This window comes from Myodes glareolus, chromosome 27, assembly GCF_982192425.1.
Source record: "Myodes glareolus chromosome 27, mMyoGla1.1, whole genome shotgun sequence".
NCBI classification, from domain to species: Eukaryota; Metazoa; Chordata; class Mammalia; order Rodentia; family Cricetidae; genus Myodes; species Myodes glareolus.
This window is the reverse complement of record NC_142052.1, coordinates 32,328,007-32,355,986: the sequence shown is the minus strand read 5'-3', so window position 1 is coordinate 32,355,986 and position 27,980 is coordinate 32,328,007. Positions and strand designations below refer to the sequence as shown.

Below are 27,980 nucleotides of genomic sequence, written 5' to 3'. Positions count from 1 at the left end.
GCCCAGATCCTTCCACGGAGGGGCGGCAACCAGGCAATGGCGGCGCTGCGGAGAGGCGGAGCGCACCGCTGACCAGTCCCAGGGCCCGGCCCACCACTGGGGAATGCCTCTGTTGGCTCGAGGAACTCCGGTGTTGGAAGGCAACAACAGATCTGCATCGCCGCGCCTCCCACCCTAGGCCGGGAGTCTTTGGTCCTATTCCAACGCACAGGGACAGCGCCAGGACCTTGGAGCCGGGTGGGTGGTTGGATATCATTTGAAAACACCTGCCTTCCTTTCATCATTTATTAAATACCTGCCATTTGCAGGTGCGGTGGGTACGGTGGGCAAAATTTCTGTTGGGAAATCTTAGCTGAGTCCAGACGTGCCAGTCCCGTGTTGCGCAACTATAGTATTTAAGGGTTCCCGGAAAGCGGTGATCCGAAATTTTAAAAGGAGGTGGGAAAAACAGTGTTGGGGGAAGGGGGGTGGACCCCCTGGCGGGATTTCCGCTAGTCCTATGGTGGACTACATATCCCAGGAAGCCGAGGGCCCGGGACGCGTGTCCACTTTGACCCACTCATCCACTAGCAGAAGACCTTACTAAGCCGGGCCGCCGCGCAGGCCAATCCTTCGCCTCCCACCTTGGCTGGAACCTGCGACGGATTCGTCCCCAAAATGATGCTCTAGTGGTAGGAGTAACACAAGTTTGTCATTGTCCAGAGAAAGAGGATTCTGCGGTTCTTACCCGGTTCAGCAGAACGAGTGGAGTTTTTCTCCTGGACATGCCAGCGCTTGGGGTGTGACATTCTCGGGCACAGTGGAGACCCGCGCTCCAACCCCGCACATCAAGCAACACTTCAGGGACCTGCTGCTTCTTTGGCTGCAGCTAGGACTGGCCACCGTGCCCCTACCTACCCAGGCTAGCTCCGTCCACTTAGCACGTTTGCATTTATCCGTGGATCTTCTGACAGTCGGTCTTGTAAATGTTCAGCATTTCGCTGCTTTCCTGCCTTTTCCTGGGGACTGTGCCAGCACTTGCCCAGACCGGCGGAGAGAGGAGACTGAGCCCAGAGAAGAGCGAAATATGGGGACCCGGGCTAAAAGCAGACGTGGTCCTTCCAGCCCGCTATTTCTACATTCGGGCAGTGGATACCTCAGGAGACCAGTAAGTGGATAAATGGCTCCTCAACTCTTTGAGATCGCAGTTTAAAATTACAGGGTTCTTGTTGCTCTTTGTTTTTGTTTTTACCCGTCATTTTTATCTGCCTCAACTTTTCTCCAGACAGTTTACATTCCAGAAATTTTTAGTACTGTGTACATCTGGTTATAACTTTGAACATAATTCCGAAATATATATTCAATATAGTATTAACAATATTGCTATAGTAACAGCTTTTTTTTTAGCTGTTTAGATGAGACTCGAGGCTAAACAAATCTCCCTTATTTTTAAGTGTTTTCCCACAAACTGTTAAGAAAGATAGTACAATTGGGAAAACTAAATACTAAAAACTAAATACATCCCAAATACAGGGATTGTGTTGCTACTATGATAGACCAATTATTTTGACTTTTCCCGTAACTAAATATAATTGGAGTACTAATGTATTTATTAGACTTTCATTAATACTAGTATTTTAATTATGTGAATTTGAGTTGGGGTTTATACCCACACATGAGGCCAGGAGCTGGAGAAAGCGGGAGGGGGCATGAATCTCCTTGAGCTGGAACTGCCTGTAGTTGTGAGCCTTGTGGACCACGGGACCGGACTAAGTCCTTTATATGATTTATATGACACTAAGTACTCTTAGCCACTGAGTTATCTCTCCAGCCCCAAGAATACTGATTTTTTTTTTTTGAGGCATTAAGAGCAATTCTTCAAAATAAGGTCATCCTTGAAGTAACCATTTAACAAAAGATAAATTACCAGATGTGATGAGCAGGCTGATATAAATAAATATTTTTTATTTGTTTGCTAAATAGATTGATAGTTTTAATGTATCCCCTGGCAACTGTCTAGTTGAAGTATTTTCTGTTATTATTATCTTCTTTTCTCGTGTTTGATCCATCATACTGGTTCTGGTACTAAAAGCCTAAGAGAGAAGCAAGCGACGGTATCTTAGAAGAAGGATGTAGCGGAATGTACATCCTTTATAACGTGAAGAGAATAAATTGCGTGTATTTGCTCTTAAAATCGCCCTCCTGTCTCATCTCTCTTCCCATCACAGGTTCACATCTTCGCCAGGTGAAAAGGTGTTCCAGGTTAAAATCTCAGCACCTGATGAGCAATTTACTAGAGTGGGCGTCCAAGTTTTAGATCGAAAAGATGGGTCCTTCATAGTGAGATACAGAATGTATGCAAGCTACAGAAGTCTGAAGATAGAGGTTAAGCACCACGGTCAGCATGTGGCCAAGTCTCCTTATGTTTTAAGAGGTATTTTGAAATGAAATTTTATGATAGGAGTTGAACACAGAAATACATGTCATGCCATCAAGAAGAATTCCTTCAAAAAAAAAAACTTAGCATACTTTTTTCACTAAAAGAAAACCCTAGATGTTTCTTTAATTGAAAGCTAAATTAGGAGGCCTGCCAAAAGGGAGACATTGAGTCTAATTCACTGAAGACCAAGAAACATTCCTAGAGAAGTTACTCCCTAAAGACACATCAGTGAGAATAATCAAGTTAGAAGATTGGAAGGAAGACTCCACAGTGGGGATCACACGCTGCTCTTGCTAAGGAGCAGAGTTTGGGTCCCAGCGGCCATGTAGGTGGCTTACGGCCACCTGGAATTCTAGCTTCAGGGAAGAGGGTATCTGTCCAAAGGCACCTGCATCCATAGACACATACTTTGTAATAATCAGTGTTTTGCCATTAGAGAGGTTTCGAATGCGTAATGTACAACAAGATTTTGTAAATCTTTGGAACACAGCTTACAATAAGAAATATAGCATACATATATATATATATATATATATATATGTGAAAATCGATGTGTATATGGATATATGAAATTGACACAAAAATCTCAGAAAACCATACTTACCATTGAAACCATTCTCTCTTCTATGCTGTACCACTTCAGACTTTATTTATTTCATGTGCATGTATGTGCAAATCTTAGCTATAAAAAAGAATCACCAGGGCTGAAAAGGTGGCTCAGTGGTTAAGAACACTGACTGCTTTTGCAAAGGACCTGGGTTTGGTTCCCAGCCTACATAATGGCAGCTCATGCCTGTAACTTCAGGACAGGGGTCTGATACCCTCTTCTCGCCTCCAAAGGCCCTACAGGATATACGTGCAAACATGTATATGTACACCTCTACATATAATAAAAATGGAAAAATAAGTAAATAAAAAGTAATTACGTTAGATACTTGTCATAGATAATTCTTAAATGAATGAATGGATGGATGAAGAATAACTGATAACCATCACTAAAATCGCCAGGTGTAGTGGCACCAGCCTTTAATACCAGGTCCCTGAGGAGTACAGAGGCAAGTACCTCTGTGAGTTTGAGGCCAGCGAGGTGGCTTGAAGCAGCAAAAGGGATTGATCTTTGGTTTGGTTGTCATTGCCAGCCCACTGTTATAGAGAAATTCTCTGCTGTTTTCTCTCATAAGACCAGAAGAGAACTTTCTCATTTTCCATTTTTGGAAAGATGGAGCCGCAAGAAAATTGAAGATTTTTTTTTAACTGTCTAAAGTTTTCTCTTACATTCCACTGGGACTCCATGGTCCAGTCCAATCTGCGAAGCATTAAAGTGTGTATAAATTCCATTGTCACCTATTGCCTAGATCAGGATGGAATTTGAGGATTTCAGAAAGGAATAGCATAGTGCCAATTCAGATTTTATGTTACCATTTCCTTATACATTTATTTTATAAATATATAATTAATCATTGTGATATTAATGAGACCATATATTTATAGGATTATCTTCACCTCTTTATATTTCTTTATCTCTGAAAAACAAAAGAGGGGGTAGGAGTCCTTTGTTTACTTCCGCCGTTACTAGCAGTGGTTTTCCCCTTGAGAAAAGTACTGTAGACACCCTAAAAACTTATTTGTATAAAAAGCCAGTAAAATAGTAATTTATTTCAGTACTGTCCTTTAGAACACAGATTCCTCATTCTTTTGCCATTATTTGGTTATTATTAAAAAAAAATGTATTTATGTCCATAATGGGGGTATGTTGGTATCCCAGAGACCAGAGTGGTATCGGATGCCCTAGGCCTGAAGTTAGAGGTGGTTGTGGTTTCTAGGAACTTCACATAGGTCCTCTACCAGAGCAGCAAGCACTCTTTAAATTGCTAAGTCATTTCTCCAGCCCCACGATTATTCTTAGGTGTAGGAATTATAGAGTAAGGAATTATATCTACATAGAGCATGAATTATGACCCATTGGCTTGATTTGCTCCTGTGCAAAGCAGGCCAGAGTAGAAAAATAGAGAAAGGAGAGCCGCGACAAGCTGATAGGATAGAAGACAGACAGAAGTTCATGGAGTATGTTGTTATGGTAAAAGTAAAGTGCTGCAGGTCCCCTAGTTGGCAGGCAGAGGGCTGCAGTCCCCAGAACAGCCAGTCCCAGGCAGGGGGGGGGGGTGCAGTTTCCCCAAGTGGCTGCAGTGGGCCACAAGGGGCAGCAAGTTCCAGGCAGGGAGCCGTGTGGTGGGTGAGAGACATCAATGGGGCAGCCAGTCCAACAAGGAGAGACAGATGGATGGGCATGCCAGGAGACCACGCCGCATGTCTCCAAAGGCCAGGAAGCAAGAGACAGATAGATAGGCACGCCATGTGGAGTGAGGTTGAATATTTATTTAGTGGGTTATGGAGGGGAAAGGGGGATGGGGAGAAGAGAGAGAGGAAGGTAGGGAGATAGAGAGAGGGAGAGATTTGAAAGGGGGAAAGTGGGGAGAAGGGAGAGACAGAAGATGCCTCTATAAGAGACAGGAAAGGCTGCAAGCAGGAAGGAAGATCTGCCTGCCTCAGTGGATGGGGACGTGGGCGGGGCTTGTCTCTTAAAGGGACAGGACAGATCATTACATCCGCGTTTACTATGATTCAGTTGCTGAGTGAAATGTTCACCACTGTGTTGTTTGTACATGAATAGGGCCAGTTTATCATGAGAACTGTGACTGCCCTTTGGAAGACAGTGCAGCCTGGCTACGGGAGATGAACTGTCCAGAAAACATCACCCAGATTCAGAAAGACCTGGCGCATTTCCCTACTGTTGATCCCGAAAAGATTGCAGCAGAAATCCCAAAACGATTTGGACAGAGGCAGAGCCTATGTCACTATACCTTAAAGGACAATAAGGTACAGGATGATCAAAGTTTGCTTGGTTTTCCCGACTCTGTATGTTTTGAGCATCTGATTACACATGGCTACTTTTGTTAAGCATCATCCTATGTGCATCTTTTCACAAGTCTTTTCTTCAACATCTGCTACAGCTATTACACTCACATAGTAAATGTCAAATTCTCTTCTAGGTTTATATCAAGACTCATGGTGAGCATGTTGGCTTTAGGATTTTCATGGATGCCATACTGCTTTCATTGACTAGAAAGGTTAGTAGGTCTTCTCTGCATTATGATAAACAATGTCATTCTATATTTTACACTTTAATTTTTCAGACATCATTGACATCAATATTAGGGGTGTTCTATTCTGGTGCCTTCTATTTTGCTATCCTAAAGTTCTGTGTTTTATTTTTCCTGGAACGTATGTTAGTAATTAAGGGCTGCTACAGTAGCTTAAAACAGCAGAGGATAATTTCTGAGGCCACGAGTCTGAAATCAAAGTGTTGAAGGGTCATACTCCTAAGACTCAGACAGTCCTTCTCGGCTCCTCCCAGCTTCCAGTGATTTTCTGTTCTTGGTCGTCCTTTCTCTGCCTCTTGTCACATGGCTTTCTGCCCTCAAGAATCTGAGTCTCTGCGTCTCCTCCCATCCCCTTCCTTCTCCTCTCCCAAAGATGCCAATCTTATTGGTTTAACACTCTGTTGGGGGGGCCAGCCTCGACAAAAATACCTTTCTCCAGAGTGGAAGAATGGGAATCTAGAAATATAGTAAAGAATATGAAGACACGAATGAAAATAATAAAACGTAGAAATATATAGGACAGTGTAGTGATAGGGCAAGCAGGCCTGCTTTTCGTCCCGCCCAGCTCCCACACGGCTAGCTTTACACCCGAAATAACAACACACAAATTGTATTCATTTAAACACTGCCTGGCCCGTTAGTTCTAGCCTCTTATTGGCTAATTCTCGCATCTTGATTAACCCATTTCTAATAATCTGTGTAGCACCAAGAGGTGGTGGCTTACCGGGAAAGATTCAGCATGTCTGACCTGGCAGCTGACTCCATGACATCTGCCTGACTCTGCTTCTTTCTCCCAGCATCCTGTTCTGTCTACTCCACCTATCTAAGCTGCTGTCCTATCAGGCCAAGCAGTTTCTTTATTAATTAACCAATGAAAGCAACACATAGAAAGAAAATTCTCCTACCATCAGGATAGGATTGGGAGGGAATTTTTCAGTGAGTACAGAAAATTCACCCGTATTTAATTTCCAACTGGTTAATATGCTCCTGATCCCAAAAGGTAGAAGTAAAACAAAGGACTGCATTAACATACAAATTGATAGTTAAGGGCCATGTTCACCATGCCCATGCACTAGACCAAACACTATAGGCAAACCACTCCCTGGGTGGATTCCCAAGTGATTTCCATTACGGGAACTAGAACTTAGTTGGATCCTTAGACTTTTATTTTAGGTAGGCTTTCCTACTACTTTCCTACTTCAGGAACAGGAGGTCTGGCAAGTAGTCACACCTGTTGACAACAGTCTTGAGAGAGCAGAACTCGCTGAGCCTCTACTAGGTGGGACCTTTGTTTGAGTTAGAAGCACAATAACCCTGAATGACCTTGAAACAAGTCCCAAACTCTCTGACCTTTGGCCTCTTTGGGCCTCCACAATAGCCACACACACACACACACACACACACACACACACATATTCTTGTGTAGCCTCATCTGAACTAATTAAATCAACAATGTCTGATTTCCAAATAAGGTCACTTGAAGACATTGGGGTTTAGGGCTTAAGCATGTCTTGTGGGGGTAAGTCAGTCAATCTGTAGCAATGAATGCAACGTGGAAAGAAAATGTCTTAACCTTAAGTGTTGTGGTTCCCAGCAACTCTCCCTCCCTCTCTCTACTCTCTTCTCTCTCTCTCACTCTCTCTCACTCTCTCTCTCTTTCTCTCTCTCTTTCTCTCTCCCTCTCATCTCATTAGAGCCTCTTGGCAGTATTGGAACAATAGAAAAATTAACTTTGCCAGCTTCTTGGTTTTATAGTAAGTCTACTGGCCAACTTGGACACCACAGAAAGCAAACTGAGGCTACTTATCCACGTGACCATATTCTGAACAGTTTCTGGCCATTTAATCTGAAGTCATTATCCCTGCCTACCGTTGGAAAGATTGGCCTTTTAGTTGTACAGTGACTAATTCTGTTAAATCAACATACCGACTAATGGGTTTCATTGTGACATTTTCGTATATGTACATCATGTGCTTATATGTACACACAGTAAATGCCTTTGTACTTTCCTTACTCCACTTTTTGAGGCAGTGTCTTGCCCGGGCTGGCCCTGAGCTCATTATGTAACCCAGACTGGCCTCGCATTAACTATATAGCACTCTGGCCTCCAGTTCATGTTCCCCCGGCCGCCTCTATCTCACAACTGCGAGGATTACAGAGAAGCACCACCATTCCGAGTTCCAGCTTCTGTTGTTAACCGATGAGTGTGTGAGCGTGTGCCAGACAGATACTGTGAATAAGCTCTTGTCCTCCCCACCCCCAGGTGAGAATGCCAGATGTGGAGTTTTTTGTCAACCTGGGGGACTGGCCTTTGGAAAAAAAGAAATCAAATCCGAACATCCAGCCGATCTTTTCTTGGTGTGGCTCCACAGACTCCAGGGATATTGTGATGCCCACCTACGACCTGACTGACTCTGTCCTCGAAACCATGGGCCGGTGAGACATGGTCAGGGTTGACCCCGGGCCTTGGTTTGCTCGCTTTAGGGAGTCCTTTTCTGTCTGATTGCATGAATTGACAGTTTGGGAGGAAGACATGTTCCGCTTCCTGTCTTTTAGAGTAAGTCTGGACATGATGTCGGTACAAGCTAACACAGGGCCTCCCTGGGAAAGGAAGAACTCCACAGCTGTCTGGAGAGGCCGTGACAGCCGCAAAGAGAGACTAGAGCTGGTAAAACTTAGCAGGAAACACCCAGAGCTCATCGATGCTGCTTTCACCAATTTCTTCTTCTTTAAGCATGATGAGAGCCTGTATGGGCCCATTGTGAAACACATTTCATTTTTTGATTTCTTCAAGGTATGACATCATCTGTGGGATTCCTTTCTGCTTTCCAATTTATGTATAAATAGCACTTTGGGGAAGGGAACTAAAGTCTACAAGTTCCAGGGGATGAGGAAGTATCACAAAACTCACTGAGTACCGAGACGTGGGAAGGTGGCCTGAGTCTGGGTTCACCACATAGCGTTGATGCTGAATAAGCATTAATGGAATTTAGAGCCTGCAAAAAGCTATATTGTTTCCCAGCTAGCCCTTAAGATAAATGCATGTTTGGTCAAGTGTATGCAAGTCACTTTGGAAACTCTTCTCCCCCAAATCACAGCATCACAAGAAGATATAAGACAGGTAACAAGGTAAAACCCATCCACATGTTCTGGACCTTCGGGGGATGGCAGATGATTTTCTGTGCCTTGGGTGTAGATTCCCCGTGTTTCCCAGGGAGTAACCCTCTTTCTGGTAGCTTCTTTTCAAACGGTGGGTACCGCCCCACTCTCAGGCCCCATAGTTGGTTTCTTAGGTTCTTTAGATTCAACCAAAAAGTAGGAGAAAACAAGAGACTGGTGAGCTCTTCTGCTTTGTGGATGCTGGACATTCATTTGATGGGTTCTATGTCAGCAGATAGACCTGAGGGTGCTATTAATTCATACGCTGGTGTTTTTCACCTATGTACATTGAAACGATTTTTTAAGTGTAACAAAAAAGAAATGATTAGGCATCCCTTCTCAGAAGATGTGGAGTGTGTGTGTTCATGCCTGTTTCTGTGTTCATTGTTACATGCGTGTACCTGTGTGTGTCAGTGCCAAAACAGTCTTGAATGTCAGCAGCTATACACCCTGAGTTTTTACACAGGGTTTCTTACTAGGCCTGGAGCATGTCGAGGAAGATAGACTGGCAGGCCTGCAGGCTCCAGCGACCCACCTGTCTCCTCCTCCCTAGCACTGGCATTACAAGCGTGCACCACCATCCCAGCTGTTGTCCAGAGGTGCTCGTCCTCCTCCGGGCCTCATTGCTTTCAAGACGAGCACTTTACAGCCTGAGCCTTCTCCCAGCCCTAAAGGCAGAATTTCATCGCTTGGTTTTATTCTTGCCTGGTGAATTTTCCACATCTAGGGCTGTTGATTTACATAGTTCTGCGCATAGTATTAGTCATAGATGTTCTGAATTCACAACTTATTAAGTCACTATATATGTGTAGCCCTGACAGATTCTAAAAATATTGTTGATGTGGCACAGAACATGCTGTCATAGATGCACGTGTTAATCAACAAAGTTAATCAGCAAAGCCACACCACTACCTTTCCTTATGGTGTAGCCTCAGGACGTCCATATTATTAATTTGCTAGCTGCTTCAGTGTTAGATCTGTAGCTGTGTTATAGCTGGGCGGTGGTGGCGCACGCCTTTAATCCCAGCACTCGGGAGGCAGAGGCAGGCAGATCTCTGTGAGTTCGAGGCCAGCCTGGTTTATAAGAGCTAGTTCCAGGACAGGCTCCAAAGCTACATAGATATGTAGCGTGTTTGGGAAATTTGGGCCCACATCAAATAAACCTTTCGCTCTAGGTCAACATGGTATATGATAAAAACACTCATTAAATGTTAAGGGGAAAGTCTGTCTGAGGATGGCAAAGTGCTGCATAGGATGGGGAAGAGAAAAGTAGAAATGGGAACAGAGTGAAGTCTCTTACACTCTCTTGCTTTGCAGCACAAGTATCAAATAAATATCGACGGTACTGTGGCAGCGTACCGCTTGCCCTACCTCCTGGTAGGCGACAGCGTGGTTCTAAAGCAGGACTCCATCTACTATGAACACTTTTACAATGAACTGCAGCCTTGGAAGCACTACATTCCGGTCAAAAGCAACCTGAGCGACCTGCTGGAGAAGCTTAAGTGGGCAAAAGATCATGATGCAGAGGTAAAGTCATTCTCTTAGCAGGCTTGCTCCTCCTTGCAGAACCGCAGCACAGGAGGGTTGGAAACATGCCTGAAGTTTGATGTCTAGATGCAGCTTTTATCTCTACATGGGATGCTGCCTGACCAAGGGTAGTCCGCAGCTCCCCTCAAGGGGAATGTAACCACAACACTTTAGATTAGCGGACCGTTCCGCTGAACTCTGGCATAAGCTGCGCATGTCTGGCCATAGATGTCAGTAACTACTATGCTTGAGGCTAAGTATCTCCGAAGGGAGAGGGAACATGCAACTCTGTACTTGATAAGTTATCGTTACTTTGATTGGGTCTAGCGCCTCTTACCAAGGGAGGCTTATCTCTAAGACTTTCCACATGGCAACTTGAACTTCCAATCTTGCAAACCTCTCTGGGTTGAACAAACGTACACTGTGAAATGCGCCTTTGCCACTTAAGGCTACTCCCAAAGATAAGTTTTCTGTCTCCTCTTACTGTGTAGTCTGAAGGTCTGTTTGCATATGTCTGCAAGAGAAGGAGTAAGCTTCATTAAAGGGTGTTCTTTTCCTTCCCGTAGGCAAAGAAGATAGCAAAAGCAGGACAAGAGTTTGCAAGAAATAATCTAATGGGTGATGATATATTCTGTTATTACTTCAAACTTTTCCAGGTTTGTATTTTCACTCAAACACACACACATACATACACACTCACACACACACACACTTTTCACATTGCTTGTGACTAGATATGTTAGATGTATTATAGTCAAGCAATAGTTCATGTAAAATTTTCTAAAAGCATATTAATATAAAGGCATACATGTGCCACTTTAGTAAGAATTAGACTCAAATACTAAGCAATAAGTATCTGAGGCTTGGAGTGTAGCTTAACTATAAAGCACACATTTATTATGTGTGAGGAATTGGGTTCAGTTCCAGATACTATAAGGGAAAATAAAAATGTTGAATACTAAGAATGTAATAACACCAAGTGAAAAGCTTTGATATTAGGCCTCAGGGCCTAGGCTTGGGGGTGGGGCTGCATGTATGGAAAGCAAGTCCAAATTTGAGCAGGAAAGGCCTATGGGAGAGTTGAGAGTTCAAGGGGTCTATGACCGTACTCCCTCCAACAATCTCAGGCTCGTCTAATTTGGGAGTTAGGCAGGGTCGAACCTCTTTACTACTTGTGTGGGGAACTGCTTGGCAATACTGGGTACTGTAGATAATCAAGCAGTAAAACTATGAAAAAGTCTTAATTAAACAAAGTGCAAAGTGTATTCAGCCTCATGGCTCCAAATAACATACCTTTTCTTGAAAATTATTTTCATGGACCAAGAATTTACGAATTGTTATTCCAACAAACCTGATGATTTAAGAGGCTTATCTTTAAAAAGAATGCAGAAGTAAACAATAATAGTGGAGCTGAATTAAGGTTCTTATCTCAGAAGTACAAATATCGAACACTGTATCTTAGGCTCTGCTATAGAGGCAAGATGGTCTGTCTCTGGTTTGTACTGGTCTATTTTATAACCTTCCCTAGAGGGTAGTCAAGGGATTCAGAGAGATTAAAACCAGTGAGCTAGACTAGGGGGCTACAACCTGAACATCTACAGATCCATTGGGCTGTGTCATTTATTTAGCTAATGTGTGGCATCCGTGCCTAGCACAGTACCCATTGCAGAGTAGGAATGTAATCAAGAAAGATGATGACTCAGACTTGGGCAGCCTTGGTGGGGAAGGAAGAAGCGGACTGTGTTCTCCTTCTAGGGAGGCTTCTGTGCAGCGTGATCCTCACTTAAAGCAGAAGGTAGTTACAAAGAAATATTTAGCCATATAAATTTGTGATTTCGGGCTGGAGAGATGGCTCAGCAGTTACGAGCACATACTGTTCTTGCTGAGAACCTGAGTTCAGTTCCCATCACCCATGTCGGACAGCTCGTAGCAGCCTGTAACTCTTAGCTTCAGGACACCTGACCCCTTGGCCTCTGTTGGCACCAGTACTCCTGCACATACTCACACTCAGACGCATAATTAAAAACAAAGCAGTGGTTTTTTTATATGTGGCTATGCTAGACGTAGTGGTACACACCTGTAATCCTAGCACTCAGGAGATGAAGACAGAGGCTTGCTGCAAGTTTGATACCAGTGTGAGCTACATATTAGTAAGCCAACTGTGGTGATATCCTGTTTCAAAAACTACAAAACGAGATAGGGCTGAAGGATAGCTCCCAGCAGCCCTGTGAGGGTCTATTTGTGGCAGAACTTATCTGTATTCCCAGCATTGGGAAACAGAGACAAGAAGAGGCTCGTAGCTAGCCAATCTAGTCCATCAGTGAGCTCCAGGTTCAGTGACCCTCCCTGCCTCTAAAAATAATGTGGAGAGAGACTAAGAGAGACATTTGATGTTCTCCTTTGGCCTCCACATTACACACACACACACACACACACACACACACACAAACACTCACAGAGTTGTCTAATAAGGGGTATATTTGGAATGGGTAGCCAGTGTTCACAGCACAATCAGGAACTCTGTATTGGGCATTTAGGATAGATTTGGAGGACACTGTAGGTAACAGTTAAGTACATATGCATTAAAGGAATGCTTTACTTGTAAGTTCCTGTGTGTCTCCTTCGGGGAATATTCTTGAAGGCCTGCTTAAGGAATGCCTTTTCATTGCTGTTTCACAGGGCTATGCCAATTTACAAGTGAACAAGCCACAAATCCGAGAGGGTATGAAGCGGGTAGAGCCGCAGTCTGAGGATGACCTCTTTCCTTGCACGTGCCATAGGAGAAAGGTAACAAGACTAATCTTCTGTCTCCAGTGGCGTGAAAGAACCAGTCTGTGTGATTGCTCACTGCCTGTGAAAAATGCAAAAATTCTGAGTGCTAGCTAAACTTTTGGTAGCTTATGGTCAGCCTGGTGGAACTCTGTACACCATGGCAGTCTATGAGTAGGAATTCTGGTTCTTTGCAGTTTTGTGTGTCTATTTTGAGAAATGATTCGCCACTAACTCAACTGGCCCCTCGGTGGCACACCATCTATGCTAATTCCTGTCTGTGCTGTAAGGGTCACTAAAGCCAGTAATGAAGCGAACTCAGTGTTACAAAGTTTCTTTTTGCCTCTGCATGAGATGAGGCAATTTCATTTCCTTTTTATTTCTTACGTGATTGAGATAGAATTGGTACCAGATCATTATCTTCCCCCAACTATTGGAAGTTTGAATCGTTCTCTGTCTATGTGTGTGTCTCTTCACACGCAGTATCTGTAACACAGGTGTAGTGGGGGCACAGACCCCTACCTCCATCACTTACTCCCATGAAGCCGAGTGTGATTTTATACCTGGTGGGTGATTCTGGTCCTCCAGAAATAGTCCTGAGTCCTTAGGACACCTAAAAGAAAACTTGGTTTTTTTATTTTCTCAATTGTCTGCTTTGAGTATTCTTGATTCTAAGATTTCTTAGTGACTCTTAAATCTTTCTTCTTAATTACAGACCAAAGATGAACTCTGATATGCAACATATCTTCCATTCAAATGATGGTGCTCCGAAGACACTTCTTAACTGTAAAGAAGATTATTTTTAAGTATTCGTCCAAAAACAGTGTCAAATCTATCAGTGACTGTTTGCGTTCTCAGAGTGTTTCTCCTTAATGCAGTATTCCCATGACTGTCTTTTACAAAACATTTTTAAATTTTTATAATAAAACCACCTTTATTTTAAGGACCTATTTTGTACCAATTATTAACTATGAGTAGAAGAAGGAAAGTCTGGGTCCTTGATTCTGGCCTGCTGACTGCTGGCTCTGAATCAAACAGACCTCCAAAAACAGAACAGAACCCACCTAATTGTGGTAGCTAATGCCTGTAGTTTCAGCACTCCCGAGACTGAGGTAGGAGGACCGCCATGAGTTCAAGACCAGTTTGAGCTACATAGTGAGTTTCAAGCCAGCCTGACATGTCAGGATGGCATGGAAGACATGTGACTCTTTCTTAAAATACTGACAACTCTGTCTCTTTTGAGCTGCTTCATCTTGGAATGAGTATTCATTCAGTCACAGCCAAACCTCACCGCAATAAAACATGCAAGAACTGCCTTTATCCGGCCTCGGCCTCAGCTGTAGTCAGATTTGCTAACCACCAACCAACATGAATCCTGTCACTGTCCGCCCAATGCTTGTTTCCTTCCTGTCCTGGTATTTGCATTGGGAAGCCAGGATCCGTTCTTCTTTGTCCAGCTCATTCCAGAAATGCCCCGCCCCGTCACCATCCTTTGCAGCAGTCGCCTGTAAACTCTCCCTTCCACCCTAGACCTTAAGCATCTCAAGTACAGAAACCATTCATTTTAGGGTCTGACAGACTTCCCTGAACCTGGAAGGGGCAACAGATTTAAATGGGTAAAGGAATAATTACTTTCAAATGCAATTAAAGTAGTAGTGGGGAGCCAGGTGTGCTGGTACAAGCCTTTAGTCCCACCACGCATGTTTCTCCTCCAATTAGACAAGTCCCACCCACATCATAACAGTCAATCTCCAAGTCTACTGATTTAAATGTTAATATCAATGAAAACTGCACTGGCAGAATATCCAGAATGTTTGACCTAATGCTAGGGAATGGCCCGACCAAGTTAACCATCACTAATGTGAATTCTCACAATGCATGTTTATGGAGCACCTAATATGTCTTCAGATCGTGTATTAAGTTCCAAAGATAGATCAGGGAATAGTTTCTGTCTCTTCTTGAAAAAGAATGGAAACTTAAAATCAATAAAATAATTAAATATGGGTTGTGGCTAAAAGTGGTATCACAGGAATGAGTAGGAGTCTGCTATGCTAATTGGAGATTGACTATTGCTATAAATTATGATAAGCCACTGCTAAAAAATTAAAAATTTACTAATTTATTAAAGTTCATCAACCAGAAGAACTTTAAATACAATTGTTTTTTTCAGGTATCTATTGGAACTGTTCATATTTTATTTTTCTGGGTTTTTGTTGCATTCATTTTTCATGAATTACAGTAATAGCATTTTCATTTTGAAGCAGTGTAAAAAGCCATGATCATTATTTCTTTGGTCATGCTAAATTAATTGGTATGGTAATTGATTTAGACATTCAATTTTTTTTCTAATTTTTTTACTTCTTGAGAATTTTATACCATGTGGTTATTTAATTTGCTTTAATTTTTTTCTTTTTCTTTTCTTTTTTTTTAAGACATGGTCTTAGTAGGTAATCATGGTTGGCTTGGAACTCACTATGTATAGCAAAATGCCTTCAAACTCATAGAGATCTACCTGCTTCTGCCCCCTGAGTGCTGGGATTAAAGGAGTGGACCACCATGCCTGGCTTTGACTTAGAACATTTTAAACTCCCCACAGAGCAAATCTGGCCCACTGCCCATGTTGGTAAAGCTTCTAAGATAAGAATAATTTCAAGAAAATATATATTCCAGTAGATGCAGAATTCAAATTTTGGTCCATAAATAAAGGTTTTTATATTAGTTTCCTATTCTGTAAAGAGGAAAAAAAAACTATCACACACTTAGTCGTCTAAAACAATGTATAGGTCTTGTTACAATTCTGGAAGTCGCAGTCTGAGATCAGTTTCCCTGGGCTAATGTTTAAGGGGTGGGTCAGTTGCCTTTTTTCTCCTAATGCTGCCTTCCTAACATTTCTTGCCTTGGGAACCCTCCTTCCATCTTCTAGCCTGCAGCCTGACATCTTAAAGTCTTGCTCTGCTTCTCTCAACACAGCTCTGCAGCCTCTGAACACTGCAGCAATAGGGTTCACAATACCCCACATGTCCATGGGCTGGGAAATCGATCCATACAGCTGTTGCATGGGCTTCAGTGATAAGTTGGTAGGAAGAAGCAGCGTACCCTTGCACATGCTACATGCAAGATGACAGATCAAAGCTCTCATTCCATGACTCCATTTACATGACCTTTACATCCAGAAAAGGTAAGTCTATACACACATGTTAGGGGTTCTCTGGTGTTCAAGGTAGGAAAGGGGTGGGGCAAGTTTCTTCTAGAAATGATGATGTGTGCTTAGAACTTGATGGACGGTTGAAAATGGCTGTATAGTTACCGGAAATCACCAAACTGTGTGCTTTTAACTGAAACCCAGGGCAGACACATAAAACAAATTGAGCACAGCTAGAATAGCAGACATGAACTAGCAATGTAGCTTCGTGGTAGCATGTCTGCATGGACAAAGCCTGGGGTTCCATGCCCCACAATCCAAAGAAGTGAGGAGAGAGCCTGGAGGGACAGGAGGGAAAGGGATGGATGGAGGGAAGGAAGGAAGAGAGATTAGCAGACAATAAGCAAGTGTTAACTGAAAGTATTAAGACTCTAATGTGAGAAAGCACTTGTGCTAAGTAGCTTTCAGCCAATTGCTTCTTACTATGTACTGTGCCAGGAAAGAGGGCCGGTGAGGAACCTGTCTGACTCCATTTTAAAGGCAGGAGCCATTATGCTGTATTTTTTAAAAAATAAGTTTCTTTTTACTGTGAGAGTTGAGTAGCTCTGTTCCTGGAACCTGACCTTCTCCACCCCATGACCTTGATATGGTTTTTGAGAATACCTGACCCTTACCCTCGCTGATCCCTCCTAATCACATGGTGATCACATGATGTTTTTTTAAAGGTTTTTTTTTTCTTTTTTTTTTTTAATTTCCTTATTGCCCCAATGTCTCCCCTCTGTAAAACTACTCACTGGCCAGCTTTTGGGTGGACCCTAATAAAAATCAAGCTGGCCTCAAATTGTGGTAGTGGTCTTATTCTCGAAGTTGGTATTAATTTAGGTACTAAAAATCACTGTGCCTGAGGGGGATTCATTCATTCATTCAGGAAACATTTGCCAGTCATTATTCTATACCTGGAGTTTCAGTCAAATACACAAACACACACACACAAACACACACACACAGAGAGAGAGAGAGAAAGAGCGCACTAACTACCGTTTCTTCATTAAGGAAGTTTAAACTGGAACAAAAAAAAGACAGAAAAAGATGTGAGTGAAGACCTAAGTAAAAGGTGCAATGTGATGAGCTGGAACAAGTTAGGGTGTCTCTGAAGAGGGAAGTGGGGAGGGTCTGGGTGGATGAGTCCTAGCTCCTTAGGATCATCCAGCTGCTTTGACGGGCTCTAAGGTGGCAGCGACACAGCCTTCGGGTGACCAGTAGTTTAGGCAGTCGGTGTTAGTGGGGGAGCCTGAGCCTAGCCTGGCACAGGTGAGAAGCATCCAATCTTTTGACACTGTTTTGACTTTCCCATCTACAAAGCTCACATGGAACCACGCAGTAAAGTTGTCAAAAGGACAGAAAGTCGCAGTAATAATAACAACAACAACAAATTAATTAGGAAATATGTTTTAAGTGCACTATTTTGTCTGGGGTCGCAGGCATAAGCTGTCCTGTGCGCATGCGGCAGCGGGCTGGACGCGCCTGAAAGCCAAGAGGATAAGAAATCCACGGCGGGGCGAGGGGAAAGGGCTAGTCAGAGCTGACACCACGTCCAACGAAGGGATGAACGGACCGGAAGAAGCTGAGGCGGTGACCCGAGCGGCTTTCCCGCGCTGCTCGGCTGCACCAGCGCCCGGACTCCCGCTCCCATATCCCCGCCCGCGGGAGGCGGGGTCGAGCTCCGGCGAGGAGAAAACTCTCCTTCCCGGCGTGCCGCGCGCGCGTCCCACGAGCCGGGGAGGGCGGAGCCTGCGTGCGCGTGCGCAGGACTGGGCCGCGCTGACGGGGGAGGTGGCGAGGCGGTCGCTTCGAGCGTGTTAGTTCGCTCCCCGAAGAGAGTGAGGGCGGTTGGCGGTCGGCGGTGTCTCGTGCGTTCGCTGGTAAGCGCGGCGGCGGCGGGAAGCGGGGGCAGCGGGGCCGCGCCGGGCGGGCCGCTCCTCGGGAGCTGTCGGGGGCCGCCCGAGGCGTCGGAGGAAGCCGGCCACCGTCGGGCAGCAGCCCCGGGAGGGCGGACACGGGGTGGGTACGGCGGCGGGCAGGCGGGGGGCCGGGCCGCGGAGACTCGTCCGTCCGTGGGCTGTCGCGGGTGACCGGAGCCGAGCCTCCCGCCAGACGTGAAGGGCTCCCGCGGGAGGACGCCTGTCCGGCCCGGGGCTTCACGTCCGTTGAGCGAATCAACGACGATTCCCGTCGACCCCTGACCTCGGGTTTGGATTTTTTTTTCTTTTTTGTCGACCCCCGGTAAGACTCTCAGTTTTGTTCGACCGGTGACAGCCGACGTATTCGCTGCAGACTTAACGGACAATACTTTTTTTTTTTTTTAAAACTGGAAGTCAGGTGGCCCTGGCGTTTTGACGACTGAGTGGAAGGTAGGACCAGAAAACACTGCCGCTGAGTATAAGGAGCCCCTCCCCCCCAAACTCTTCCCCCGCTGCTGATCAACGACGTTTGGAACCGGTACCCCGTCAACCGCATTTAAGTCTCAGCATTCGGTTGTCACCTAGCATCTACCGGGTTGGTGCTGTTTTCTCCATCTGCTGGCTGTGGACGTTGAGGCGGAGCCAGGCTTCAGTCCTCCCTTAGCCTTCCAGAAAAAAAAAATGCTAGAGATAAAATCGACACTATCACTTGCTTTGAGCTGTTACCCTCGGGACGTTTTCAGGGTTACTGAAGCAGGCTAGAACAACCGTGTGCAACAGTCGTGAAGAACAAGTTCATCATGAACTCCGGAGGAGCTCAGAGTTTGTCCTTAAAAACAAAACCCCAGGTTAATCTGGAAGAGCCTTCTAGGTTGATGGTAATTTGAAAACCTGCATCTAATTTTACTGCTTTCTGAAATCTCATCGAAATTACAGGGAAGGATGTTTGTTTTCTTTTTTGATTTTGTTTTGTGTTTGGTTTTTTGAGACAGGTTCTTGCTCAGACTGGTCTCAGATTTGCAGTGATTTTATTTTTTCCAAGTACTGAGATTATAGGCATACCCACCCAACCTGGCTCCCCCTCCTTTTTTTGGACACTGGGATAGAAACTTTGGGAAATAGAGCAGTTGAATAATGAACTCTAAGAAGCAGAGGCTAAACCAGCAGTGAGCAGACTAGTAAGCTAGTCTGAATAAATCATAACGTTCAGAACACACAGAAACTGGCAGCACTAGATAGAGTTGGAAGTGGGTAGAGGTGGAAGACTTAGGAAGTGTTAGGTTAAATCTTTTTAAGGAGTAGTGGTATATTTAGATTCCTTTTTCCCTTTCACACTCTTGAGTGCTTATGTCCCTCATGATTAGAAGACAGGAAGGAGGCTTATTTTGACAAAAATAAGGGTTTGGGTTTTTTTGTCTTGTTTTGTTTTTTTTTTTTAATTTATCTTATTTTATGTGCATTGGTGTTTTTGCCATGGGTGTTGGGTTCCCTGGAACTGGTGTTACAGGCAGTTGTGAGTTGCCATGTGGGTGCTGGGAATTGAACCCAGGTCCTCTGAAAGAACAACCACTGCTTTTAACCATTGAGCCATCTCTCCAGCCCCCTTGTTTTGCTTTTTTGTGTTTGTTTTGTTTTGTTTTGTTTGGGGGGGGGAGTGGGTGGTGGTGCAGGCCTTTAATCCCAGCACTTGGGAAGCAGAGGCAAATGGATCTTTTGTGAGTTTGAGACCAGCGAAGCTTACCAAGCTAGTTCCAGGACAGCCAGAGCTGTTTACACAGAGAAACCCTGTCTCAAAAAACAAAACAAAAAAGAATTTTTTTAACTAGAGAATCCAAGACAGGTATTTGTAAAGATATATTTATGAAAATGAGGGGCAAAGCCATAATTTCTTTATCTACTTCTCTTTCAACTTCCAAAACTTTAGTTCCCAGATTAATAACTTCCAGACCCAAGACAGTGGGGCTGGGATGAACAAGACAAGGAGGAAACACACACACACACACACACACACACACACACACCAGTTAATGGTTGCTCCTGGCAAATAGTAAGGAATTTAATAGTAAATTAAATGCAAAGAGACCTCACTATTTACATTTTTATGTTTTTAAATTTTATACTGGGAGCTTGGGAGATGTTTTGACTGATAAAATACCAGTTGTAAAAGCTGGGAATATTGTTGTTTGATCCCCAGCATCCATTTAGAAACCAGGCCTAAGCTGGATGAACCCATAGTAACTAAAGCTTATTGGCTAGCCAACCAGCTTACACAAATTGATGAGCTCCAAATTCAATGAGAGACCTTATCTTAATAAATAAGAGTAGTAGAGGAAGACACCTGATGTTTACTTCTGGCTGACACATGCAGGCACACATATATGTGCGCTTGCACATACATACAACACAAAAGGTTGATAAATGTATGTGCTGCCTATTATTAAAATGAAAAGTAATTTTTTAAAATTATGAACAGATTTGATGTAGCATTTCCTCTCCTGTGATATTTTCTTACAAATATACCTATAAGTAGATATGCCTGTAAGTATAATATCACCTAGAAAGAGTCACAAGAAGCAAGTAATACCGGTTTCCTTGAGAGGAGTTCTGAGTGCAAGGCAAAAGTGGAATGAGTCAATATTCTTGGTGTCTTTTGAGCTTTGAGCCATATTACTGTGTACCTAGTTAATAAACAAATGCCAGTGAAGGCCTATGGATGATAATGGAAATTCTGGTGCAAAATGATACGCCAAAAAAATGAAAGCTCTCTTAAAATGCAAAGGAATGGATACTGAACAACAGTCACAAAAACTATAGTTGCTTACACCCATTTGTACATAATGGTTCTTCAGATCAGTTGTGATTTAGACTGATTTCCAGGCTTTAATTTGACTTCAGAATTGCTCAAACTGTCTTCATTATGGAATTTTTGCTGAAAATGAAGAACTTCCTGGGATAGTTTTTCTCTATGGTTCAGGGTGAGATTCAGTGCTAAATTTCTAGGGATTTGCCATAGCTCAACTCAGAAGTGGCACTTTGAAATGTTCCAGTAACCAAACCCTGAGCCAGTAGGATCACATGACAAAGACTATGGTTACATACTTCTGTGGAAAGGGGGGAATGAAATGATGAAAATGATTTCATAGCTGCAGGGAAATTAAATTAAAAATGGTCGAGATTATATGGAAAAAGGAATGATGAAGAAAATTATTTAGTAGAGATATAGAAATTAAGTTGGAGTAAGAATGAAGATTCTTTTTGTTTTTTTGAGACAGGGTTTCTCCGATGTCCTGGAACTAGCTCTTGTAGACCAGGCTGGCCTCGAACTCACAGAGATCCACCTGCCTCTGCCTCTGTAGTTCTGGGATTAAAGGCGTGCGTCACCACCGCCCAGCAAGAATGAAGATTCTTATAAATATATATTCTTATAAATATATTTCAGAAATATTTTTGTAAAGGTACAGCATCCTATTTGGAATGAACTATTTTAAGGCCTCTGCATCAAAGTATCCCATTTGCTTTATCTTATACCAGCTCCTGTAATTAGTTTTGAGTACCCATAAAAATCTTGAAAGTGATACAAGAGTAAGTAATAAATATAGATACCAGTTTATAGAAAACTAGTTTCTGGTTGTGTTTATTTCAGCTTTTGAATGTGCTCATTCATAGTTTTGGGGTCATTTCCATGTCTGACAACTCACCTTTCACAACAGAATCTTCTTTTCAGGGAGATGTCATTTGCTTCTTGGATGTAATGCACTTTGTGTTTATTATTCAACAGTGAAAATGAGTCATACGGAGGTAAGATAGTATCATGTGTTCTGTATCTTAAGATTAAACTTTTGGGGAGATGGGGAAATGGGTTAATCATCAGTTCTGCGTAATAGTCTTATTTTCAGTTTGCTGGTGAGAGGCAGTACAGAATTAGACTTGGGGAGTAAAAACTGTGTAATCTTGAGCAAGTTACTTAATCTGTTGTGCCTTATCTTGGAAGTAGCAATAGTACTTTTCTTGTTTGTAGAATTATAAGGAATGCTTACAAGAGTTGATGCATAGCACTTAAAGCACCTAACAGTAAACACTTCTTAAATACTATAAATATCATGACTTGTTTGGAGGCCATGAGTCTTACAAAACAAATACATGTATTTATTCAGTTGTCTAAATAGTCAAGGAAATAATTTGATCCTTTTATTCTCTTGAATTTTAGGTTAAATTAAAAATACCTTTTGGAAATAAATTACTGGATGCCGTTTGTTTGGTACCTAACAAGAACATAGCATATGGAATAATTCTTACACATGGAGCATCAGGAGATATGAATCTTCCTCATTTGATGTCACTGGCATCCCATCTTGCATCTCATGGGTTTTTTTGCCTAAGATTTACTTGCAAAGGCCTTAATATTGTACATAGAATTAAGGCATATAAAGCAGTTTTGGTAAGAAAAATATATTTACTTGTAACAAGGTTCTGCCTAAAATTCTTCATAAATTTAAGGTACTTTGTTATCTAATTTTGGATAAAAATAATTTCTAATTTCCTTAGAAACGTGGCAGTGCACATAGGCTATTTAGTGTTTATGTTTCTCTTTTTGTCATCAGTTTGCTTTCATTGAGATGAAGGCTCACATCGTCGCTGTTCTTTCGTGCTGCTGCCAAAGAAGCTACATAGAATTTTCTCACTGGGATAATGTGACCTTAGAATATAGTTATGCCAATCTAGATTATTAAACCTACTGTACTATTAGGCATATACAAATATACCACCATTCTATGCTAGTATTTTCATCAAATTTGAAACTTCTACTAGCTTTTAAAATATAATTCTTTATCAAGTTTACTGTTTACCACTCTAGTTGGAGACACGTACTTGGGAGACTAAAGTCTCATGCAGTTGCTAACTTTATTTAGAGTTTCAGACAACTTATACTCTGAGAGTTAAGAATTGCATGAGTAAGGTGTTTGGTTACAAGGACAAACCGCATATGGCAAAAGTATGTTTTTCCTTATAGCGGCATATAAATAACAGCTGACGTAAACTCCCCCCTAGCCAGTACACCTGGGAGGAGCATAAAAACCCATTCCAGAAACAATTTTGTGTTTTGGAGAAACTGAGGTTACAAGAATCTAATCGTATTTTCTTGGCGTTTTCTCACAAGCACTCAGAATTCTCATTTGACTCCATTCTTGGACTATGTTCCAACTTCTCCCCATTTTTATTTTTTAATAGAATATCCAGAGTGGTTTTGATTTGAGATGTTTTAGGTAAATCTAATTGTCATTTGATTCATAAATTTATAAATTGTTAAGTATCCTGTAAACAAACAGATTATAACAGAATGGTAGGAACATTGGAATTTTCTGCCACCAACAACAGAGATTCAAGCTGGCCAGTACTATTAGTTACAGTATCATTGATCAGGAAATTCTGAAGAATAGCTTGGAAAGAGACCCATATGATTAATTGTTGACATTGAGTCCTGCCTTTATTTACTAATTGAACTGGAAAAATAGGTAAATATTTTATAGCCCTTATGGTGCAAATAATCCAAAGGATTATCCTCTTGTGCTATAATAGCTATAGGAGACAATTTAGTGGGGAAAATAAGTTTGAAGGCAGTGAAAGAATCCACTTGATACATAAATGCTTTTTTAGTCTAGATTCAAATAGCTGTAGGTTCTTCCTTTGCCTCTGGAAATTATGTGTGAGGACTGTCCAATGCCGTCTTTCCTTCTAGAGTTTTAAATAGATTAGTTAGTGTGTAATTAGGTAAGAATTTTGATTTTGCTGAAATTGGCACAGGAAGTACCAATCGACAGCTCATGAGGCCAGGGAGAAGTCAGTAGAGGTATTACTTTTTCCACCCATACTCTAGCTTGCCTGGGTTGTAAAGTTAGCTTTTTCATAGGATCTCCTAAATTCTCACAAAAAATAGAGATACTTCAAGATTAAATCAGTTACCATATTCCTCACCCCATACTTCAAGGTCGTTTTTCATACAATGGAGGATAAGTGTTTAAAGGAGGCTCCAGTAAGGGCGCTGAGGCAACAATTCCTGGCATAGGTGTCACCATTTCTATTTTTTATTTTATTTATTTATTTATTTATTTATTTATTTATTTATTTTTACTGCACAGGGAAAACTTCCTTCTTTGCCTCTATCAATTTTAAGGTCTAACTATTCAGTTTATATTCACTCAAGGAATTATTCATTTCTTTATCATGATTAATATCTTAAGTATTCTAATAACAGTTGAAATCAATGCCCATGTGACCCCAAATTAAACAAGAATCTTTTACTCCTTGTTAAATGCCTTTATAATATTATTTTAGACTTTATCCCATACTACTTCATGGTTTTCCTTCTTCTGAAAACCAGGATTATAATCATAACCAACTTGCAAGCAATCAAGTAGTTGTGATTTTAATACTTGCGGTCATTATTTCTTTAAGAAATGATGCACAATTTGGCATACAGCAAAGTCTTCCCTAGTTTCTGCCCCATTTTACTCTCTCATGGCTGACTTCAGGTCCTTCCCTGTTCGGCTGCCACTTGTTTACCACTATGGAGGTGGTGAGATCTGGGAGAAAGCCATTAAATTTAGACAGACAAAAGCCTTATACAATAACCAACTTTGTTTAGAGCATCAGATGATTTATATTTTGCGTGTTAAGAAAAGTCGAATCACGTGAGTAAAATGTTCAATCACAAGAACAAGACATGTTGCAAAAATATGTATTTCAATAGAGGCATGTGAATAACAACAGCTGAAGTAAACTCACTCCTATCTGCTGCACCTGGGAGACCCATGAAAACAGTCCAAGAACAATTCTGATTTGAAGAAACTTAGGTCACAGTACTCGTTTTGAGTTTTCTCACAAGCACTCAGAATTCTCACATAGCTCCATTCTTGGACTGTGTCCCAATAGTTTACTGCTTGAATATTTTTATGAAGGTAAATTTATTTTTCCCTAACATATTAGCTGACATAAGGATTAATAGTGAACACATGGTCAGAAGAGGAAAGAACTGTATCTCCGCTAAATTATATCTTTGCATAAATTTTTGTATATATCAGTAGTGACAAGACTATCCAGTGGAGTATGATATGAAAGGAACTGATAATTTTTTTCCTTTACCTAGAATTACCTAAAGACCTCAGGGGAATACAAACTTGCTGGTGTTTTTCTTGGAGGTAAGCTTTAGCAATAACTTCATTATAAATATTAAGACTGTTAGCAGGAGGTTAATTTAAGAATTAATTTATTTTAGCTGGGTGATGGCGCACACCTTCAGTCCCCACACTTGAAGCAGAGGCAAGCAATCTCTGTGATTTTGGGGCCAGGCTGATCTACAGAGCAAGTTCCAAGACAGCTAGGACTGTTAAACAGAGAAACCCTGTGTTCAAAACAAATTATTTTGTTTTAATACATAACCTTGATACTTTATTAAGCTTTATATGCTTAAGGCATTTATGTGTTAAAATATAAATAAATATAAAATAAGATTCTCTTATTCATTATATTTTATTACTCTTGCAAATGATTCATTGAGAGTTTCTTCACCCTTTTAAGTATTGAGAAAAATAATTGTTTCTTTTTAAAATTTGGGGTAAGCTAGATTAATTTTTAGCTTTTCATAAAGCTATAAGATTCCATTAAAACCATTGGAATTTGTTGCTTGCTGCTCTTTTGAGTTGTGATTTTTTTTCTCTGTAAGAATGAAGAACAGCAAAGCTAATTTTACCATACCATCGCTACTATTGTATGTAAATATTTATCTTTCTAATTGAACGTAATTGGTTTTAGGTCGTTCGATGGGCTCAAGAGCAGCTGCTTCTGTAATGTGTCACACTGAGCCAGACGACACTGATGATTTTGTTCGAGGTCTCATTTGTATTTCTTACCCACTGCACCATCCAAAGCAGCAGCAGAAACTCAGGGACGAAGATCTCTTTCGTATAAAGGATCCTGTACTGTTTGTGTCAGGCTCAGCAGATGAAATGTGTGAAAAGGTGAATTGGAACTCCGTATTTGTATGAGTAAACTATTAGAGGCAAGATTATTACCTGCCACATTCAGCTTTTGGACATGGTGACTCACACCTTTAATCCCAAACTCAGGAGACAGAGGCTGGTGGATCTGTTAGTTCAAGACCAGCCTTGAATATAGGGAGTTCCAGGTCAGCTGGGGCTACATCCACCCTGTCAGAAACAAGATAAAAAATGCTTATGTCTAATTTAGTTGTGTGTCTTTGTTATCCTGTAGCTTTGTAGCACATAAAAATAAAAGCATACTAATAAAATGGATCTCCCTAGAAAGGGATTTGGTAAATAGATTTCATCCTTATTTGAAGGATTAATAATATCTGATTGTTATGACTTGGGAGATACCAGGGTATACAATTAGTTTATCATTTCAGCTTTGTGGCAGATCGTTATTGTCTCTCAAGTAAGCGTTAGCAGAATTCATATATTAGTGAATATTAGCTAAGTATTATGAACTGCTGTTTTCCAGAACACACAATTTTCTTTGGGAAAAAGATTTTTGGGAAAACAATTTGAATAGCTCTAATCTGCCTAAAAGTTTTCCTTGTCAACAAATGCTTGGTGTATTCTGTTATAGGACTGTTTGAGAGAAGTGGATTGACACTGCTGTAGATACTTCGTTATATACTGCATTGTCTCTAAATACTGCATGTAGAGCAGGTATTTAGTGAGTCCTCTGGAGGGAGTGCCCGTCCGGTATAGATGAAGGAAAGGTAATCTTTTTCTCTTTCCTCTTTAGAACTTGTTGGAAAAAGTGGCACAGAAAATGCAAGCTCCCAGTAAAATCCACTGGATTGAGAAGGCAAATCATTCCATGGCAGTGAAAGGACGGTCAACAAATGATGTTTTCAAAGAAATAAATACACAGATCTTGTTTTGGATCCAAGAAATCACTGAAATGGACAAGAAATAATTGTCATTAAAAGCCATGTTATTTTGAATAAAAGTATGGTTAATTTGATAAAGAACAGTATACCTCTCAGCATTGTGAGATATATTTCAGACTAATGTTCTTTAATGTTGCCCTATTTTTGAAACATGGTATTGTGGAAATGTCCTTTACAAGATGTCTTTTGAAAGCACTGTTATAGTTATATGAAGATAATGTACAAATATTGAAGGTTGTCTATAATTTATTTTCATTAGTATAGTTAAGTTTTGAAAAATTAAACATTTGCATTTTGTTAAAATGGTGCTTTGTCTTACTCTGAAATACTAAGAAAATGCTTCTCAAAAGAGAAGAAAGTGCTGGCAATATGACTCAGTCCCAAAGGGCTTGTTATACAAGCATGAGTGCTTAAGTTTTTCAAAAGTTTTTTATTTACTTACCTGGGGAGGGGTGCAGGGGTCAAAGGTCAACTTTGGGCAGTTCTTACCTTTCAAGCTTGGTGGCCAGTGCCCTTCCCCTTAGCCATTTTGCCAGTCCCTGAATACAATTCCTAGTACCAATGTAAAGAAGTGGGCACAAGAGCATGCCCCAGTATACCTAGCTCTGGGATTTGATGGCCAGCCTCTGACCAAACCAGCATATTCCAAGGTCAGAGGCAGTATCTTTAAGGTGGATGTGTTGGAACACTTGTTGATCAGAGGACTTGAAACCCTGGACTCAACATAGTCAAAAGAAGCGGAGGGAACGATCGTGGAGGTGCATTTCAAACAACCCTGACTGCTCTTAGAGTGAGGTAGCAACTTTCATAAAAAGTGTACTAAAGGTAAAGCTTTAGTAGTTCGTTGGCAAAAAATGAGTAAAGTACTTGAGAGTTTAGTTTATGAAATCAATAGATTCATTAAAGA

At 41.7% G+C, this 27,980-nt stretch overlaps 2 protein-coding genes across 4 annotated transcripts; both read left to right on the top strand.

Moving 5' to 3' along the window:
- Positions 1 to 91: 91 nt before the first annotated feature.
- On the top strand, positions 92 to 21,919 carry Poglut2 (protein O-glucosyltransferase 2). 3 transcript variants are annotated; one of them, XM_048455996.3, is made up of 11 exons: positions 92 to 237; positions 703 to 1,147; positions 2,208 to 2,413; positions 5,091 to 5,296; positions 5,470 to 5,547; positions 7,844 to 8,016; positions 8,137 to 8,374; positions 10,057 to 10,266; positions 10,833 to 10,922; positions 12,946 to 13,053; positions 13,751 to 13,981. In XM_048455996.3, the coding sequence occupies exons 2-11, from the start codon at positions 966 to 968 to the stop codon at positions 13,766 to 13,768; spliced, it is 1,509 nt and encodes a 502-aa protein (XP_048311953.1). In that variant the 5' UTR covers positions 92 to 237; positions 703 to 965; the 3' UTR covers positions 13,769 to 13,981. The 3 variants fall into 3 exon arrangements, with proteins under 3 accessions (XP_048311953.1, XP_048311955.1, XP_085540382.1); XM_048455998.3 differs by lacking the exon at positions 92 to 237 and adding an exon at positions 292 to 308; XM_085684256.2 differs by lacking the exons at positions 92 to 237; positions 13,751 to 13,981 and adding an exon at positions 21,863 to 21,919 and having other exon boundaries at positions 325 to 1,147.
- Positions 18,051 to 27,376, top strand: Tex30 (testis expressed 30). The gene is made up of 6 exons (XM_085684258.2): positions 18,051 to 18,099; positions 21,849 to 21,936; positions 22,346 to 22,576; positions 25,283 to 25,334; positions 25,948 to 26,153; positions 26,926 to 27,376. The coding sequence occupies exons 2-6, from the start codon at positions 21,922 to 21,924 to the stop codon at positions 27,097 to 27,099; spliced, it is 678 nt and encodes a 225-aa protein (XP_085540384.1). The 5' UTR covers positions 18,051 to 18,099; positions 21,849 to 21,921; the 3' UTR covers positions 27,100 to 27,376.
- The last annotated feature ends 604 nt before the right edge of the window (positions 27,377 to 27,980 follow it).